This window comes from Microcaecilia unicolor, chromosome 3, assembly GCF_901765095.1.
Source record: "Microcaecilia unicolor chromosome 3, aMicUni1.1, whole genome shotgun sequence".
NCBI classification, from domain to species: Eukaryota; Metazoa; Chordata; class Amphibia; order Gymnophiona; family Siphonopidae; genus Microcaecilia; species Microcaecilia unicolor.
Genome location: NC_044033.1, coordinates 218,964,284 through 218,983,509, shown reverse-complemented (window position 1 = coordinate 218,983,509; position 19,226 = coordinate 218,964,284). Strand labels below are relative to the sequence as shown.

Genomic DNA, 19,226 nt, shown 5'->3' with positions numbered 1-19,226 from the left:
GTGGAACTCTAGCAGGCTGCAGTGCTGACCAGAAGCTTGAAGAAGGTAAATCAGGACTTAAAAGCCCACTGTGAGATCTTGACTAGTGAGGTGGCTCAGCTGAGGCAGGATAAGATGCAGCTAGAGAGAGAGAGAGAGAGAGAGAGAAAGAGAGAGAGAGAGAGAGAGAGCTTAGACCTTTACTTGCAAGAGGCTTAGGCCAAGCTCAAGGAAAGTAAGCTAGCAAGAGAGTCACTCTTACATGCAGAAGTGCAAACACAGGCCAAAGAACAGGTTGATAGTTCAGTTCAGGCTACTTTGTTAAACCCTCCAGGGACAGGTCTGGCGGAAAAGGCCTGGAGCTAAGAAAGGAGAAGCATTGAAGGGAGGGGGTAGTCCTAGCATAAAGAGGAAGATGGGACCCCCACAAAAGAAGGAGGACCTCAAGAGGGTAAGAATAGCTCATGAGGTGTTAAGTGACCGTCAAGGTCTAAAGTGGATCTCACAGGAGAGGCCCCATACCAGGAAGAGGCTTTCTAATGAAAACAGTAAAAAAAATAGAAATGTAAAAAAAAAATGAAGATAAGATTATACTTTTTTAGTGGACTAACTTAATACATCTTTACTACCTTTCAAAGGCAATGCCTTCTTCTTCAGGTCTGAAAAAGCCTTCAAATGCTAGTCAGAAAAAGTATAAAGTTAGTCCAATAAACAAAATGACAGTGTATTACCACCTTATTTTTTTATTTTGTTTTATTTATATTTATTACCTTAAAGTGGACTAACATTACATGGCATTTGTACCCCACACATACCTGAGTTCAGTGTGGCTCACCATTACACAAGACATTTGTATAAAAACCTATAAAATCTATAAAAGAGTCAAAAATCCTAAATTTATGACTCATATACTTCCTAAACAAAACCATCTTCATTAATTTGTGGAATTTACCATAATTTTCCTGATCTCTGATTTCATATGGAAGCTCATTCCAGTGATTAGGAGCCTGATATGAGAAAGTGTTTGAAAACAGTTTCTTCTATACTATCTTATTAGGGTTGATTGATTCAGGGCTTGTATTTCTAATTAGAAATCTGAATTACATATGTCATAGAGCTAGAAGCAGAACCGTGCAACAATTTAAAAGACCAATGAACACAACTTAAATACGAGTGCCTTGAGCCTGTTGTTGCAATTACATTGATTACCAAGGTGTGGTTCTTTCAAACTCTATTTTATTAAAGAAAAAAAAGAACATGAAATTTATATTTTGAAAGGGAGATCTTATATGCTGTTTACCTGATTGCCTCATGGCTTCTTCCTCTCTGTTCTCTTTATGCATGTCCTTTCTGAGTTCATCAGAGCTCGAATACTCATTTCGATTCATGATCGAAGACTATTCCAAGCGGGAGCTCTTCTCACACTGACAATCTGTATCTCTTTCTTCTCTTAGACTGCCTCCCATCTTATATCACCACACTTCATTCACACTTCTCCTTCTGAAGTTCCAAAAAGGGAACTATTCAAAATCTTGACCGTCCACTGTCTCCAGGATTCTGGTGAAATAGAATGTGAAACTCAAAAGTGACTCTGTATTTTCCAGAGAACCAACACAAAGTGTAGAAGACATCGTGAGCAAGTCCAAAGATGGCCAGTGAAAAAATTTAATTCTTCAAAAGCAGCGAAGAAGAAATAACCAACACGGGCCGTGTTTCAGCACTCAGCCTTCGTCAGGGGTCCTGTTAACCAACAAGCCAAATTATGACAATTTGATTTAAGCTTGATACACTGTTGTTTACACCATATGTACCTTTATGATGCTTATACACAGGGCTTTTTTTGAGGGGGTACTTGGGGGTACTGAGTACCAGCACCTTTTCCATTGTGTGCTAAAATTGACCCATGGTCCCTAAGTTTTAATGAAAGAGCTCAGGCTGTACACACCAATTCCGCCTTTTGTCATAGATTCTGTGACTAGTTGCAGTGGGCCTGGCTATTATGATATGGGTCCCTCGCTGATCACCCCACCCCTGAGGGGTGGTCTGCCATTTGAGTACCGGCACCTTTTTCGCTAGAAAAAATGCACTGCTTATACAGCTGAGCACGTTTCCATAACTTGGCTTGTCGGTTAACCAGTGGTGTAGCTAAGGGGGGGGGGGCAGGGGGGACTAGGCCCCTGCAAATTGGCTCTGGGCCCCTGTTTTGGCTGGTGGGGGTCTCCAACTCCCACCAGCTGAAGCATTTGTCCAGCACTGGTCTCTGCCACATTTCCTGCCCTGCTCTTCCCCTCGCTGCATGCTTGTTTTAGTGAATGTCATTAAAACGAGCATGCAGGACATGACGGGAAGAGAGAGCAGGTCAGGCAGTGTGGCGGAGACCAGTGCTGGACAAATATTTCAGCTGGCGGGGGTTGGGGACCCCCGCCAGCCAAGGTATGTGCAGTGGGGGCAGTGGATAGGGAGCGGCAGCGGGGAGGTGGACCAAAATGTGCCCCCCACTTTGGGCTCTGGCCCCCTCCCACCTCGAGGTCTGGCTATGCCCCTGTTAACTGGACCACTAATGAAGGCCTTTGTGTCAAACCATGGCCCATGCTGGGTATTTCTTCTCAGCGCTTCCTGTTCGCTGCATTTGAAGAATAAAATTTTTCCTCTGGCCATCTTTAGAATTATTCATGGTGTCTTCCACTCTTGTGTTGGTTCTTTGACTTTTTGTGGAAGGTTTGTTTTCCTGTTCTTGCTCTTCTATATTTTCCAGACCCAGACAGCCACAACAATGATGACTCTTCAAAGTGATTGCAAAAAAGGGAACGCCCTATATTTTGTCATATAACTTTGGGGCCTTTTACTAAAAGGCAGTAGGGCTACTGCCGGGGTAGCACTTGACAAATCACCCCTACCATCAGGCTCATCCAGGAGCCTGGCGGTAGTTCTCGGTCTGCCGTGTGCTGTTTCCAGCGCTAGAAAATAGGTTTTATTTTCTAGCACCGGTGGGCGGGAAGTTGGTGTGCCCGACGGTAATCTGGTAAATGGCTGTGTGGCAATTTTCTAAGTAGTGCATGGCCATTTAATGACTCTTGGGAAAAACAACCCTTTTACCCGCTGTGGCAATCCCATGCGCCACGCCACCACAGACCATCTCTTACAGCTGGTTGGTAAAAGTGCTCCTTTGTTACTTAATGGTGTAATTTAAAGAAGTTTCGGAAATTTGTAGCAAAATACATGTCAAGGAACACTTTGCATAATTGCTTGCCAGAACTCAATGCTTACATACTTTTTGAATGACCACAAACCACAACACAAACGCGCAAGTTGGAAAGAATTCTGTGGGTCACCGTATCTCAAAAACATATAGTGGAATCTAAAACGGTACAGAGAAGGGCGATGAAAATGATAAAGTACATGAGTGGCCTAGTGGTTAGGGTGGTGGACTTTGGTCCTGGGGAACTGAGGAACTGAGTTCGATTTCCACTTAAGGCACAGGCAGCTCCTTGTGACTCTGGGTAAGTCACTTAACCCTCCATTGCCCCATGTAAGCCACATTGAGCCTGCCATGAGTGGAAAAGTGCGGGATAAGTACATAAGTACATAAGTACATAAGTAGTGCCATACTGGGAAAGACCAAAGGTCCATCTAGCCCAGCATCCTGTCACCGACAGTGGCCAATCCAGGTCAAGGGCACCTGGCACGCTCCCCAAACGTAAAAACATTCCAGACAAGTTATACCTAAAAATGCGGAATTTTTCCAAGTCCATTTAATAGCGGTCTATGGACTTGTCCTTTAGGAATCTATCTAACCCCTTTTTAAACTCCGTCAAGCTAACCGCCCGTACCACGTTCTCCGGCAATGAATTCCAGAGTCTAATTACACGTTGGGTGAAGAAAAATTTTCTCCGATTCGTTTTAAATTTACCACACTGTAGCTTCAACTCATGCCCTCTAGTCCTAGTATTTTTGGATAGCGTGAACAGTCGCTTCACATCCACCCGATCCATTCCACTCATTATTTTATACACTTCTATCATATCTCCCCTCAGCCGTCTCTTCTCCAAGCTGAAAAGCCCTAGCCTTCTCAGCCTCTCTTCATAGGAAAGTCGTCCCATCCCCACTATCATTTTCGTCGCCCTTCGCTGTACCTTTTCCAATTCTACTATATCTTTTTTGAGATACGGAGACCAGTACTGAACACAATACTCCAGGTGCGGTCGCACCATGGAGCGATACAACGGCATTATAACATCCGCACACCTGGACTCCATACCCTTCCTAATAACACCCAACATTCTATTCGCTTTCCTAGCCGCAGCAGCACACTGAGCAGAAGGTTTCAGCGTATCATCGACGACGACACCCAGATCCCTTTCTTGATCCATAACTCCTAACGCGGAACCTTGCAAGACGTAGCTATAATTCGGGTTCCTCTTACCCACATGCATCACTTTGCACTTGTCAATTAAAAAAAAGTACATAAGTATTGCCATACTGGGACAGAACAAAGGTCCATCAAACCCAGCATCCTGTTTCCAACAGTGGCCAATCCAGGTCACAAATACCTGGCAAGATCTCAAAAAAGTACAAAACATTTTATGCTGCTTATCCCAGAAATAGTGGAGTTTCCCCAAGTCCAATTTAATAATGGTCTATGGACGTATCCTGTAGGAAGCCGTCCAACCCTTTTTTAAACTCTGCTAAGCTAACCGCCTTTACCACATTCTCTGGCAATGAATTCCAGAGTTTAATTACAGATTGGGTGAAGAAAGGGGATGGGATGACTTCCCTATGAGGAAAGGCTAAAGTGGCTAGGGCTCTTCAGTTTGGAGAAAAGACGACTGAGGGGAGATATGATAGAGGTCTATAAAATGATGAGTGGAGTGGAACAGGTAGACGTGAATCACTTGTTTACACTTTCCAAAAATACTAGGACTAGGAGGCATGCAAAGTAGTAAATTTAAAACAAATTGGAGGAAATATTTCTTCACTCAACATGTAATAAAACTCTGGAATTTGTTGACTGAGAATGTAGTAAAAGCAGTTAGCTTATCAGGGTTTAAAAAAGGTTTGGAGAGCTTCCTAAAAGAAAAGTCCATAAGCCATTATTAAAATGGGAAATCCACTGCTTATTTCTGGGATAAGTAACATAAAATGTATTGATTTGGGATCTTGCCAGGTAATTGTAACCTGGATTGGACACTGTTGGAAACAGGCTACTGGGCTTGATGGACCTTTGGTCTGTCCCAGTATGGCAATACTTATGTACTTATATGTATTTATTTATTACATTTGTATCCCACATTTTCCCACCTATTTGCAGGCTCAATGTGGCTTACATAGTACCATAAAGGCGATCGCCAATACCGGTATGAACAAATACAGAGTGATGTTTTGGTAGAGTAAAGTTCATGTGTGACAAACACATTTGGAAATCGCAAGTAGGAAGAATTAAGTTATGTCCAGTACAAGCTTTACTTTCCCCACTTGTTTCTTCCAAAGAAACATGAGGCAGCTTGCTGTCCAAATTTTACAAGAGAACTTATGCACAAAGCACAAAAAACAAGGGTGGAAAGGAAGAGTAGTCCAAATAACCAGGCAAACTAGAAGTAAGAGCTTCTAAAATGTTTATTTGCCAGAGATAGTGGTCCACCATGCAGTAAAGAGGTGACCCAAGTGAAAAGCCTTCCTCGGGGGTCTAAAACATAAATAAACATGGAATATAATGTAACAAAATTAACTTGCACATCACCATAAAAATAAGATAAAATATAAAGATAAATATGTTTAAAAGAATAGAATCTGATAAAAGAAAAAGTACATGAGTAAATGTGAAACAAAGAAATGTGAACCGAAGAAATATATGAGTGTAATATATCTAATTTTGCTTACCTCAATTCCATAAAGAACGTCCCCTTTTGTATCTTACAAACTTTGATTCCTTGAAACAATATAAACACAATATTTATTTACAAATTGCACAACTTTATCCAGAGCAATGCAAAACACAATGATCAAAGTACAATAAAATAAAAGGATATGAAAAATACAGTATTACAAAGTATCAACAAACACAATCTTGCAATCCTGATCGAAAGTAGAAGTAAGCACTCACTATGAATTCTAATTGAAACCAGGGCCTCCAAGAGAGGGGGTGGGGGGGGGGGGGGGGCAAGATTCCCTACAGCCCAGCCTCCAAGGGGGACCTGGCTACGGCAATAAAAAAGCTGCTTTTTTCAGGCTTCCGGTGGCAGACACACAGGCAGAAGAAGGCTGGATTGGTCTCCTGCTCCTGTGTGCTGGGTTATTGCATTATCCCGTTAACTCTGCTCTGCCATCCATGTCCTGCGTCCTATGTGAAGTACTTCCTATTTCCACGTAGGCAGGAGGGAACGTGGCAGGAAGAAGGACCCATGGCCAGCAGTTAATGCAATAACATGTTACATGATAACTTGGCAAACTGAAGCAGGAGAGGGACTGATGAATGAGCAGTAAGCTACTGCTAAGTGGGGGGTCCTGGTCCAGGGGCCTGCTCTCAAACCTCAAAATGGATAGCCCCAGGCCTGGCTTTGTCTCTCTGGAGAGTCCTGCTACAAACAAAATCCCTTGGAGTCTTGTATAGCAAAACACAATGTTGTATCATGCATAAATTTTAGAACAGTAGTTTAAATGCACCTATGTATGCAGATATGCGTGCATATGTCAAATTTACGCATAAACATGATTCTTTATATATGTGCCTAACTCACATATTGGAGTAAATTCTATATATGGTGCCTATAAAATCGGCACCAAAATTTGTTTTTAAAATGCTACTCTATAAATTACACTTAAAGTTAGGCACGGTTTAAAGAAATAGCGCTTACAACCGGGAACCCCGACTACATTTAAGCATGGCTATTTACACCAATGGAAACATGGTGAAAATCCTCATGCCTAATCTAGGCACTTTATTTAATAATTACGTGCAAAAATGAAGGGAACACTACCAATCTGCCCATGACCCTCCTATTTTTGTGCCCCTTTTTTGACTCTTATGTAAAATTTAGGTGCAGATCCTGCAGCTAAATTTATGCACATGCTTTTTAATTCATTCTAATTACGCCAATAATTGCTTGTTAGAAAGCCAATTATCATCACTAATTAGCTCAGTGTTCAATTAAAATTGCACATGTAAATTGGAGGAAACATTTTTTCACTCAACAAATAGTTCAAGCTCTGGAACTCTTTGCCAGAAGATGTAATAACAGCAGTTAGCATATCTGGGTTTAAGAAAGGTTTGGATAAGTTCCTGGAGGAAAAGTCTATAGTCTGTTATTGAGATAGGCATGGGAAAGAAGACAGTACTTGCCCTGGGACTGGTAGCATGGATTTTTGCTACTGTTTTGAGATTCTGCCTGGAATCTTGCTACTCTTTGGGGCTCTGTATGGAATCTTGCTACTCGTTGGGGTTCTGTATGGAATCTTGCTACTCTTTGGGGTTCTATATGGAATCTTGTCACTCTTTGAGATTCTGCCTGGAATTTTGCTATTCTTTGGGGTTTTTCGTGGAATCTTGCTACTCTTTGAGATTCTGGAATGTTGCTACTGTTTGGGTTTCTGCCAGATATTGTGACCTGACTTGCTCACTGTTGGAAACAAGTTACTGGGCTACATGGACCTTTGGTCTGACCCAGTATGGCTATTCTTATGTTATGTTCTTGTGCGTGCAATTTTTAGTGATTTTTTATACAATTCTGGGGAACATATGTTTGAAAGGGGACATAGACATGTGTGGAACCTTGCTGGGGCACACATTTATGCATACAGGGCCAGATTCAGTAAATAGTGTGCCAAGATAGACATCGTTATGATTCAAGCTAAGACAGTATACTATAAAGAGCACTCTGTGCAGAGCAATGTTTACAGAATAATAGTTTGGCATGCTTCTTGCACCTAACATTGGGCACACGGAATGGAATCTTGCTACTCTTTGGGGTTCTACATGGAATCTTGCTACTCTTTGGGGCTCTGTATGGAATCCTGCTACTCTATGAGATTCTGTATGGAATCTTGCTACTCGTTGGGGTTCTGTATGGAATCTTGCTACTCTTTGGGGTTCTATATGGAATCTTGTTACTCTTTGAGATTCTGCCTGGAATTTTGCTATTCTTTGGGGTTCTTCGTGGAATCTTGCTACTCTTTGAGATTCTGGAATGTTGCTACTGTTTGGGTTTCTGCCAGATATTGTGATCTGACTTGCTCACTGTTGGAAACAAGATACTGGGCTACTTGGACTTTTGGTCTGACCCAGTATGGCTATTCTTATGTTCTTATGTTATGTTCTTGTGCGTGCAATTTTTAGTGATTTTTTATACAATTCTGGGGATCATATATTTAAAGGGGACGTAGAGCCTTGCTGGGGCACACATTTATACATACAGGGCCAGATTCAGTAAATAGTGCGCCAAGATAGACATCTTTATGATTCGAGCTAAGACAGTATTCTGTAAAGAGCACTCTGTGCAGAGTACTAGCTTGGCATGCTTCTTGCACCTAACATTGGGCACACACCCACAGGGAGCCCAAAGATAGCCCAAGCTGCCCAACGGGCTATCTGAGGAGTGGGAAGGGTCCCACCCATGCAAGCACGCTGCCTCCTCTTGCCACGTGGCTGCTGTGCTGTGCCTCCATCCTCCAGCTTGGCCCATGTGCTTTCTCTGGTCTCGCTGGGCCTGCCTATATATTTATTTATTTGTTACATTTGTACCCCACATTTTCCCACCTCTTTGTAGGTTCAATGTGGCTTACATAGTGCCGGAGAGCAGTTGCAGACTCTAGTGTATACATAGTAACATAGTAGATGACGGCAGAAAAAGACCTGCACGGTCCACCCAGTCTGCCCAACAAGATAAACTCACGTGTCATTTTTTGTGTACACCTTACCTTGATTTGTACCTGTCTTTTTCAGGGCACAGACCATATAAGTCTGCCCTGCACTATCCCCACCTCCCAACCACCTGCTCCGCCTCCCACCACCGGCTCTGGCACAGACCGTATAAGTCTGCCCAGCACTATCCCCACAAGGTGAAGTTGTGATAGGGTAAGGTTCATGTGGTAGGACCACATAGAGGAATCGTTCGACGGGAGATTTCGGTGATGGCCATTACGAACCTTTGCGTTGTTGTGTCGCAGAGATCAGGCATTTACGTTGGATCTGTAGGGTATGCCTTTTTAAACAGGTTGGTCTTGAGTGTCTTTCTGAAGTGTAGATGGTCGTATATGGTTTTCAAGTCTTTTGGTAGTGCGTTCCACAGTTGTGTGCTGATGTAGGAAAAACTGGATGCATAAGTTGATTTGTATTTGAGTCCTTTGCAGCTTGGGTAGTGTAGATTTAGGTACGTTCATGTTGATACGGATGAGTTTTTGACTGGTACGTTGATTAGGTCTGTCATGTAATCCAGTGCTTCACCGTATATGATTTTATGAACCATAGTACAGATTTTGAAGGCAATGCGTTCTTTGATTGGGAGCCAGTGTAGTTTTTCGCGAAGGGGTTTTGTGCTTTCAAATCGTGTTTTTCTGATAATGAGTCTTGCAGCCGTGTTTTGTGCGGTCTGACGTTTCTTTAGGATTTGTTCTTTATATCCTGCGTAGATTCCATTGCAGTAGTCAGCATGGCTCAGTACCACAATAGTTTTGTTGCTCTTCTCCAGGGCTCCAGCACGCAGCCATGTGAGTGTGAGGAAAGTAGCCCATAAACCCACAACCTGCAACAGGTCAAAATTTCCTGCAGGTGCATTTAAAAACCTGCCCAATGGGGGCGGGAAAAATGTGGAGTTGGCAACCCTGGGGCATGAGAACTTATAACTGCCAAGAGCTGGTGCAAATGCTCACACCCAACTAATGGCAGTTAGGCAGTAAAATGCAAGTCCTGCAGGCTGCCTGACCCCCTATAACATTATTTATTATTTATTGCATTTGTATCCCACATTTTCCCACCTATTTGCAGGCTCAATGTGGCTTACATAGTATTGTTAACATAGTTATTCCAGTATATCAGGTACAGTTAGTATTGTGTAGAGATTAATTAAGGGAAGAAAGAAGAAGAAAGGGATTTATTAGGGTAATTATAGAAGGTGGGCTTTCATGACTGAATGGGTTGGTGAAGTGGATTAGTGAGGATATAGGTTCTCATTGTAAGCCTTGTTGAAGAAATGTGTCTTCAGAGATTTGCGAAAGATAGTTGTTTCGTTGATTGTTCTCAGTTCTGTGGGTAATGCATTCCATAACTGCGTGCTCATATAAGAGAAGGTGGTGGCGTGCATCTGTTTGTATTTTAGTACTTTACAGCTGGGGAAGTGCAGGTTCAGAAATTTGCGAGATGATCTTGTGGCGTTTCTGGGAGGTAGGTCCACGAGGTTTAGCATGTAGGTTGGGGCATCTGCGTGAATGATTTTGTGTACAATAGTGCAGATCTTGAATGCAATGCGTTCCTTAAGTGGGAGCCAGTGAAGTTTCTCTCTTAAGGGTTTTGCACTTTCATATTTAGTTTTTCCAAATATGAGTCTGGCGGCAGTATTCTGGGCAGTTTGGAGTTTTTTGATAGTCTACTACTACTACTACTACTATTTAGCATTTCTATAGCGCTACAAGGCATACGCAGCGCTGCACAAACATAGAAGAAAGACAGTCCCTGCTCAAAGAGCTTACAATCTAATAGACAAAAAATAAATGAAGCAAGCATCAAATCAATTAATGTGAATGGGAAGGAAGAGAGGAGGGTAGGTGGAGGCGAGTGGTTACAAGTGGTTACGAGTCAAAAGCAATGTTAAAGAGGTGGGCTTTCAGTCTAGATTTAAAGGTGGCCAAGGATGGGGCAAGACGTAGGGGCTCAGGAAGTTTATTCCAGGCGTAGGGTGCAGCGAGACAGAAGGCGCAAAGTCTGGAGTTGGCAGTAGTGGAGAAGGGAACAGATAAGAAGGATTTATCCATGGAGCGGAGTGCACGGGAAGGGGTGTAGGGAAGGACGAGTGTGGAGAGATACTGGGGAGCAGCAGAGTGAGTACATTTATAGGTTAGTAGAAGAAGTTTGAACAGGATACGAAAATGGATAGGGAGCCAGTGAAGGGTCTTGAGGAGAGGGGTAGTATGAGTAAAGCGACCCTGTTCTTTGCAGCCAGCGTACAGTGCGTTGCAGTAGTCCAGATGACTTATTACCATTGACTGCACCAGAGTACGGAAGATGTATCTCGGGAAGAAAGGTTTTACTCTTTTGAGTTTCCACATGGAGTAGAACATCTTTTTCGTAGTGTTTTTCACGTGGGCATCAAGAGTGAGGTTTCGATCAATGGTGACTCCAAGAATTTTCAAGTTTTGTGATACAGGAAGAGAACAGTATGGTGTGGTTATAGTGGAGAAGTTTTTTGTGTTATATTGTGAGGTAAGTACAAGACATTGTGTTTTTTCTACATTAAGTTTTAGTTGGAATGCATCTGCCCAGGTGTGCATTATTTGGAGGCTTTGGTTGATCTCATTGGTGATTTCATTTAGATCATGTTTGAACGGGATGTAAATTGTGACATCATCTGCACATATGTAGGGGTTGAGGTTTTGATTGGCTAAAAGTTTTGCTAAAGGTATCATCATTAGGTTGAATAAGGTTGGTGAGAGGGGGGATCCTTGGGGGATTCCACATTCAGGTGTCCATGGGAGTGATCTGTCCACGTTACTTGGTATGATCTTGTGGTCAGGAATCCTTTGAACCATTTGAGAACTGTTCCTCCTACTCCGAAGTATTCTAGTATATGTAACATCCCCTTCAACTTAGATTTCTAATGTTCAGGAGGTTAAAACTGGTTAGACAACTCTCTTCCTCTATCCAGTTTCAGTTGGCTAATTTGTGGACTCAGCTTCCTTTTTGTTTGAGATCATGTACTCATTATTTTAAGTTTAGAAAGAATATGAAAGTTTTTCTGTTTTGTAAAGTTGGTTTATCTACTATTTAATTAAGTAGATTTGTTAAATGTTGAATCTTTTTATATGTGTGAGTTCAAAAAGGGGATGTGGAAATGGGAAGGTCATGATGGGTGGAACAGGGGCTTTGCTATAATTTATGAACGTAGTTATAGAATAAAGGGGATACATGCCTAATTTAGGCATTGTCACATTTCCCTACCTGGAGAGTGAGCTCCGGCACCATCGCAGTTTCTTCCCCTCTTCCTGTACTGGTGGGCGCTCCTGGCCGCACCGTGGGACTACATTTCTGGGTCTCCACACTTGACACGGAGGATGTCATCATGGCAGACGTCAGAAATTCCACCTCCCCTTTTTCTGCGGGCTCTGCGACTCACTCAGTGCTTCAGCAACAGCCACGATACATTGGTCTCCTGCGTGTTGCTTCGTCCTCTGTAGGATACTTCTTGCTGCCTGAGCTGACCCTCACCTGGTATCTGACTTCTCCTGTCTCTTGCCTAACCTGACCCTCGCCTGGTATCTGACATCTCCTGCCTGGTCTGACCCTTGCCTGGTATCTGACTTCTTCTGCTAGCGGTGCGACCTGACCTGGTCCAGTTTCCTGTCTTCCTGCTCATAGTCTGACTCTTGTGACCTGCCTGCTTCCAGTGCCACCTTCCAGCTGCCCTGACTACAGACCTTCCAAGTCCTGCAGCCTGCCTGAACCCAAGGGAATGGCAGTTGGCCAGGTGAAGACCTGGGGCTATGTCAGCCGCCGGTCACCAACTCCTGGCAACAGCACAAGGGCTCACCACTACTCCGCTGACCAAAAGGTGTGACAGGCGCTAAGATTTGCACTGCGTTTCAGTTGGTGGAAATGGCCACGCCTAAATTTAGGTGAGATTCCCTGGCGTAAGTGCTATTCTATATACTGCGCCTAAATTTAAGCTTGGTTTATAGAATAGTGCTTTTTTTCAGTGCCAATATTCTGGCATCATTTATAGAATTCATCACTTAGTGTGAAAATGGGCATGCAAGATTATAGAATTAGGAGTAAATGCGTTACATTGGTATTCGCACTTCTACACTTTCATATCCATCAATCACATCACCACAGTCATAGCATGACCTGCGGTGTTGCCAAGTCACACTAACTAATAGCATGACCCGTGGATTTGCAGAATTACTCCAACCTATGTGGTGGTGACACCTATGTGAGGTCCACTCCATATAGGCTAAACTCTGAACATTAACTTTATTAATACTGCTTCTGTACCCCTCATGACTCCCCATACCACCCCACCCCAAAACCTGTGACTGAGTCCAGCCACCAAAGGGACACATCCCCCAATCTTCAGAAGACTTCCAACACACGGAACTATACAACACCACCCTTCCAACCCAAAGAGGAGGGTGGGCGGGATTAGTCTCTCCACTCTATCCTCACCACCAGCTAACTTCCCCAACTCTATCCACATCACCACAACATCCCACAGCCTGCCAAAAATCCTCATCTGGTGATTTGCCTCACGACCCTAACTCCTCCCCATTCTCTCATCCTATCACAGCCCCTCCAGCCCTAGCAACCATCCTGTAATTACTCCTGTTGCTACAGGTGGCCCACCAAAGACTGAATCTCCTTGAGTCAACTTCTTCCACAGACTCGCCACCAAAACCACCGCTGATAATGCTGCTACCTTACCTGGTGGAAGCTGGGACTCCATGCGCAGAGTCCAATTCAATACCGAGAAAAATCAAGGTCATACTCAGCCCCTCCGTTTTGTCCTCAGCCAAAGGAATCCCCAATCGGTGTGCCACACATTGAAAGCTGTGAGCACTGCTCCGAATCTGCTGACCCTCCAGAAAGAAAATCGTCCAAGTAATGAACAATTGCATTGCAACTTGCTGAACCACCCAATGCACAAAAATTGCAAACATCTTGAAATAGGAACACGAGATTGCACACCCCATAGGCATGCACTTATCAAAATTATAGACCCCATTGAAACAAAACTCAAGCTGATGGAAGAGTTGGGACACACCGGCAATAAGCAGATCGGTGACTCAATATCCGCCTTCTCCCATGGGTCATGTGTATAAAAAAAGAGTGGGACTTGATGGTGATTGTGTCTGATGACCTTAAGGTAGCCAAACAGGTAGAAAGAGTGACGGTCAAAGCCAGAAGGATGCTTGGGTGCATAAAGAGAGGGATGACCAGCAGGAAAAAAGAGATGATAGTGCCCTTGGATAGGTTTCTGGTGAGACGGACCCCATTTGGAGTACTGCGTGCAATTCTGGAGACCGCACCTACAGAAAGATATAAACAGGATAAACTCAGTCCAGAGGGCAGCTACAAAATTGGTACGAGGTCTCTGCTATAAAACATATAGAGACAGGCTTATAAATCTCAACATGTATTTGCTGGAAGAGAGGCAAGAGAGGGGGGGTATAATAGAGATGTCTAAATACCTCAATGGCGTTAACGTACAGGAGGTGAGCCTTTTTCAAATGCAGGAAACCTCTGAAATGAGAGGGCATAGGATAAAGTTAAGAGGAAATAGGCCTGGGAGGAATCTAAGGAAATACTCTTTCACGGAAGCGTGAAATGGCTTCCCGATGGCGGTCGTGGAGACTGTGTCAGAATTTAAGAAAGCATGGGATAGGCACATGGGATCCCTTGGGAAAAGAAAGAGTTAGTGGTTGTTGAGGATAGGCAGACAGGACGGGCATTTATGGCCCTTATCTGCCATAATGTTTCTATGTTTCTCCAGTAAAGCCCCACGACCCAAAGAATGCAACAAGTCCACCACTTCATCAAACGAGGCATATATGCAGATCCCAAAATTATTGTGGGACACCTCAGTGTACCACGCAGTAAGAAGCAATCATGATCCTTAATGTAATACCACTTGTATCTCTCACTCCGGAAATGGCGATCGCCATGACGGAACAATGTAAGCCACATTGAGCCTGCAAATAGGTGGGAAAATGTGGGATACAAATGCAACAAATAAATAAATAAATAAATAAAATGTTTGCTGTGGTTAGCATGAGTATAGTGCTTACCACAGCTTTGTAAAAGGACCCCTAAATGTGTTAATATTAGCAGTGATGTATTGCTTGTGGGAAGTAAACCACTGACAGGTAGGAATATTATGTGCATGTCTGGAAAGTGTTTCTGGAGAACTTTTGTCAGAAGAAGGAAGAAAGAATAGACAGAATAACTCCACTAAGGTTTCTGTCTCCTGCAAGACATATTGGAGGTGGGGGTAGAGACCCATGAGCTTCCATTCTTTACGATTTCCCTCAAGAAGACCTTAAGCCTCTACACCCTAAATCACAGGTGGTTAGCTTTAATATACTTTATATACCACATTTATGATTTTATTTATGTATTTATTTGTGACATTTATATCTCACATTATCCCAAACAAGTTTGACTTCAGTGTGGCTTACAATAAGCAGTGCAATTAAACTCTGGAATTCGTTGTGGTAAAGGCGGTTAGCTTAGCGGAGTTTTAAAAAGGTTTAGACGGCTTCCTAAAGGAAAAGTCCATAGACCATTATTAAATGGACTTGGGGAAAATCCACTATTTCTGGGATAAGCAGTATAAAATGTTTTGTACATTTTTGGGATCTTGCCGGGTATTTGTGACCTGGATTGGCCACTGTTGGAAACAGGATGCTGGGCTCGATGGACCTTTGGTCTTTCCCAGTATGGCAATACTTATGTATTTATATTCTTGTGGTACTACAGTTAGTACTATAAGACTATGACTAGATGTTGTGGCTTAACCCAGTAAAGATAGGACTTCATTTTATGCAGTTCTATCTGCTCGGTTAACCTTATCCAGACACTGGATGATTATCACTGGCACCCAGATAAGTGCCAGTTCCTCCCCAGCTCTGCCCCTGGACTACCCCTGCTCTATCTGGATAGTGTCTTGCTGGTTGGAGGGAATATTTTGTGGCACTATCCAGATAAGTGCCACTGAATATTCCCTCAGGGCATGGTCAGTGTGATTTAACTGAGCAGGAGCCTCTTCTGCCTGGGGAAATCGCTATGAATATCTACCCAATATTATTTTACATTAGCAATAATCCATGGAGGAGTATCGTAGTGGTCAGTGCAGCAGACTTTGATCCTGAGGAACTGGGCTCAATTCCCACTGCAGCTCCTTGTGACACTGGGTAAGTCACTTAAACCTCCATTGCCCAGGTGGTATAGCAAGTCCCATTTCCCTTTGAGATTCTACATGGAAAGTTACTAGTGGAGGAGTAGCCTAGTGGTTAGTCCAGCGGACTTTGCTCGTGGGGAAGTGGGTTCAATCCTCGTGACTCTGGTATATACTATGTAAACCGCTTTGAATGTAGTTGCAAAAACCACAGAAAGGCAATATATCAAGTCCCCTTTCCCTTTCCTTCAGAATAGCATTTCCAATTTAATTTAATTCCAGGATTTCTATTCTGCTTAAACTCCATATTCAAAGCGGATTACAACAGAAAATAAAAAGAAAACAGCGAAAACTGGCCAACCTCACTAGATCACCAGGGAGCTTAAGGTGCATCTTGGGGAGGAGGGGCCTACTGGTGGGTAGGCAAGGGGGGTTGGGGAAGGGGATCTGTTCATTGGGGAGGGGGGTTCATAAGTAGGGGGATGGTGGAAGAAAATGATCCCATTATGCAAGTTCCAGTCAATAATCTACCGGGTCTTGCATTAAGTAACTTACGTAGGACCCAGCTGAATGTTGGCTGGGATCTGCGTAAGTTCTGGTGGTCAGCACACGTCCAGTGAGACCTGGATACTCAATGTCCAGCATTGAGTATCCAGGTCTAATTTAGTTGGGGACAATCAGTGCTTAACCACTGTTTAATACTGATTGGTTTATCTCCAGTAAAGCCCTCCTAGATGGGAAGTGATGGAAATTGAGGTGCTGTGTAGTCTTTACATGCGGATTAATGCAGGAGAGCGTGGTGGTTATTACAGGGAAAAGACTATACTCCAGTACAGAGAAATGTCAAAGGATGTGTCTGATGCACAAATACTAAAAAGTAGAAGGAAGAAAATACTAGGACATGAATGAAGGCGAGCAGTCGACTGATTTTGATGTTAATATTTTATTATTTGCTTTTTCCAAGCTCAATTATGTTACATTTTGAATACTGTCATTTCCTTGTCGGGCTTATTCTCTAAGGCACATGACTTGTCTAAAGTTAAAACCAGCATCACTGATCTCAGCTATTGCTTTAGCCACTAAGCTAATTTGACTAAGGGCTGACGTGTTCAAATTGATGATCTAACTTTTTAACCTGGCCGGTTATCGCCTGCTGAATAGTAGTGCTTAGTGGCTAGCTTCTAACCAGCTATGTCCCGCAACTTAGCTGGCGAAACGCCAATATTTACCACTACACCGGTTAAGTTGAGCGGTTAAGATAGGTCTGCTATTTAAGCGGCAAATCTTTAACCGCTAATGACTTAACCAGCTAGTGCTGAATATGTGTTTAGCCGGTTTTGTTGCCACAGACGGATATTCAATGCCGGTTGCTAGGTATGGGCTGGCATTCATTATCTGAGGTCAGCACCGCCGGTGGCAGCTAACTGCACTGCCTGCCACCAGCTGAATTTCATGTGTATTTTCTAGGGATGGACACCCATAACATTTTCATGTTGCTTTAAAAAAAAACATTTTCATGTCCAATGAATGTTGTTAATAGTGAGTCCTCTTCTTAAAGCAGTGGCTCCCAAACCTGGTCCTGGACGCTCCTGAGCAAGTCAGGTTTTCAGGATATCCACAATGATTATTCATGAGAGACATTTGCATGCAGTGGAGGCAATGTAATAAATATTCATGAGCTTTATTTGCATGCAGTGGAGGCAGTGCAATGAATATTCATGAGATAGATTTGCCTGCAGTGGAGGCAGTATAATAAATATTCATGCGATAAATGTGCATGCAGTGGAGGAGGTGCAATGAATACTCATGAGATAGATTTACATGCAGTGGAGGCAGTGCAATGAATATTCATGAGATAGACTTGAATGCAGTGAAGGCAAAATACATTCATTTCAAATGACAGCCCATCCCTAATATTTTCATTTGTACAACAATAAAACCCTCTACCCCCAGATTCTATATATGGCACTTTAAGTTACACATGCAAATCGGCCCTGCGTAGCCGATTTGCACACATAATTTAACAACAAGCCAATCAGTGCCAATAATTGTATGTTAACAAACAATTATCAGCACTAATTTATGCACACTACTCGCTAAGCTTATTCTATAAAGAAGTCTGTGTAAATTCCACCACATGGATCCCAAAAGGGGGTATGGCCATGGGAGGAGCATGGGGAGCCATGGGCATTCCTAAAATGTATGCGCAGTGTTATAAATTAACCCGCTCCATGCCTAAAGCTTGGCACGGGCATTTACACCAGGATTTCACTGTTGTAAATGGCTGTGCCTAAATCGTAGTGACGTGGATGGGCGTTACGCGTATTTTATAAACCACGCCTAACTTTAGGCACGGTTTATAGAATTTATATGTAAGGGCGTTTTCCAAAAATTGGCACCGAATTTGGTCCCTAATGTGTAAATTATTGAGTAGATGCAATCACAGGATAAAAGCAGGGGGACCTAGCAACTTTGCACCCTATAGATGTGTAATGGAAGTGAATTTTTGAAGATTGTTTTTCAACCCTGTCTTGAACGACCAGTGCACTCGGGCTCTGCATTGTTGATTAGAAGTAATTATGTTTAAAAAATGATTGTTAAGTGTTATCTTAAAGGATTGCTTTTCAACCCTGCTTTTGTCTGATAATACACTCTGAAATCTTGTCTTTGACCAAAAGTAACTTTCCTTGTAAATACAAAAACAAGTTGGAATGTGGAAGATAAGGCACATCTCTGACCAATTCAGTTTGTGCAGGAGGGAGACAGGATATGCTCGGAGTTCAGGAGATGAGCCACCTGGCCAGTGGTTTGTTTACTTGGGCCAGAAGCATGTGACTGCATCCTCATGTACATTCTTGTAATTTTCCTATGCTCTGAACATGAGCTCAGAGCCTAATAAAAAGGGAGGGCTTGTCACAGCGGAGTTGGGGTTCATCTGTGAGTAACGTATGGAGTGCGTTGAAGGTTTGTTTCTGGTCCTAAAGCTCCTAGCTCTCGCTGTGAACCGGGGCCCCCCAGCTGTTGATAAGAGCCTGGATGATGGAGACCAGTGATAATTGTATGTATATTGTAATTAGTGTTTCTTTCCTGGTCTAAGAACTGTTTGCATTGCTTAGATGTAGAGACCACTGATGTAAATGATTGTTTATACAG

At 43.0% G+C, this 19,226-nt stretch overlaps 1 protein-coding gene across 6 annotated transcripts in view; it reads right to left on the bottom strand.

Moving 5' to 3' along the window:
* Nucleotides 1-19,226, bottom strand: part of LOC115466322 (CD209 antigen-like protein B) — a 351,731-nt gene that overhangs the window by 274,485 nt on the left and 58,020 nt on the right. For 4 of the 6 annotated variants that reach the window (XM_030197492.1, XM_030197497.1, XM_030197496.1 and 1 more), the window contains exon 2: nucleotides 1,280-1,536. The exons of 1 other annotated variant lie outside the window; for it this stretch is intronic. In XM_030197492.1, coding sequence (XP_030053352.1) covers nucleotides 1,280-1,367 — 88 coding nt within the window. In that variant the 5' untranslated portion in view covers nucleotides 1,368-1,536. Of the gene's footprint in view, nucleotides 1-1,279; nucleotides 1,537-5,856; nucleotides 5,875-19,226 lie in introns of those variants that run through there. One more of the 6 variants, XM_030197493.1, reaches the window with a different exon arrangement.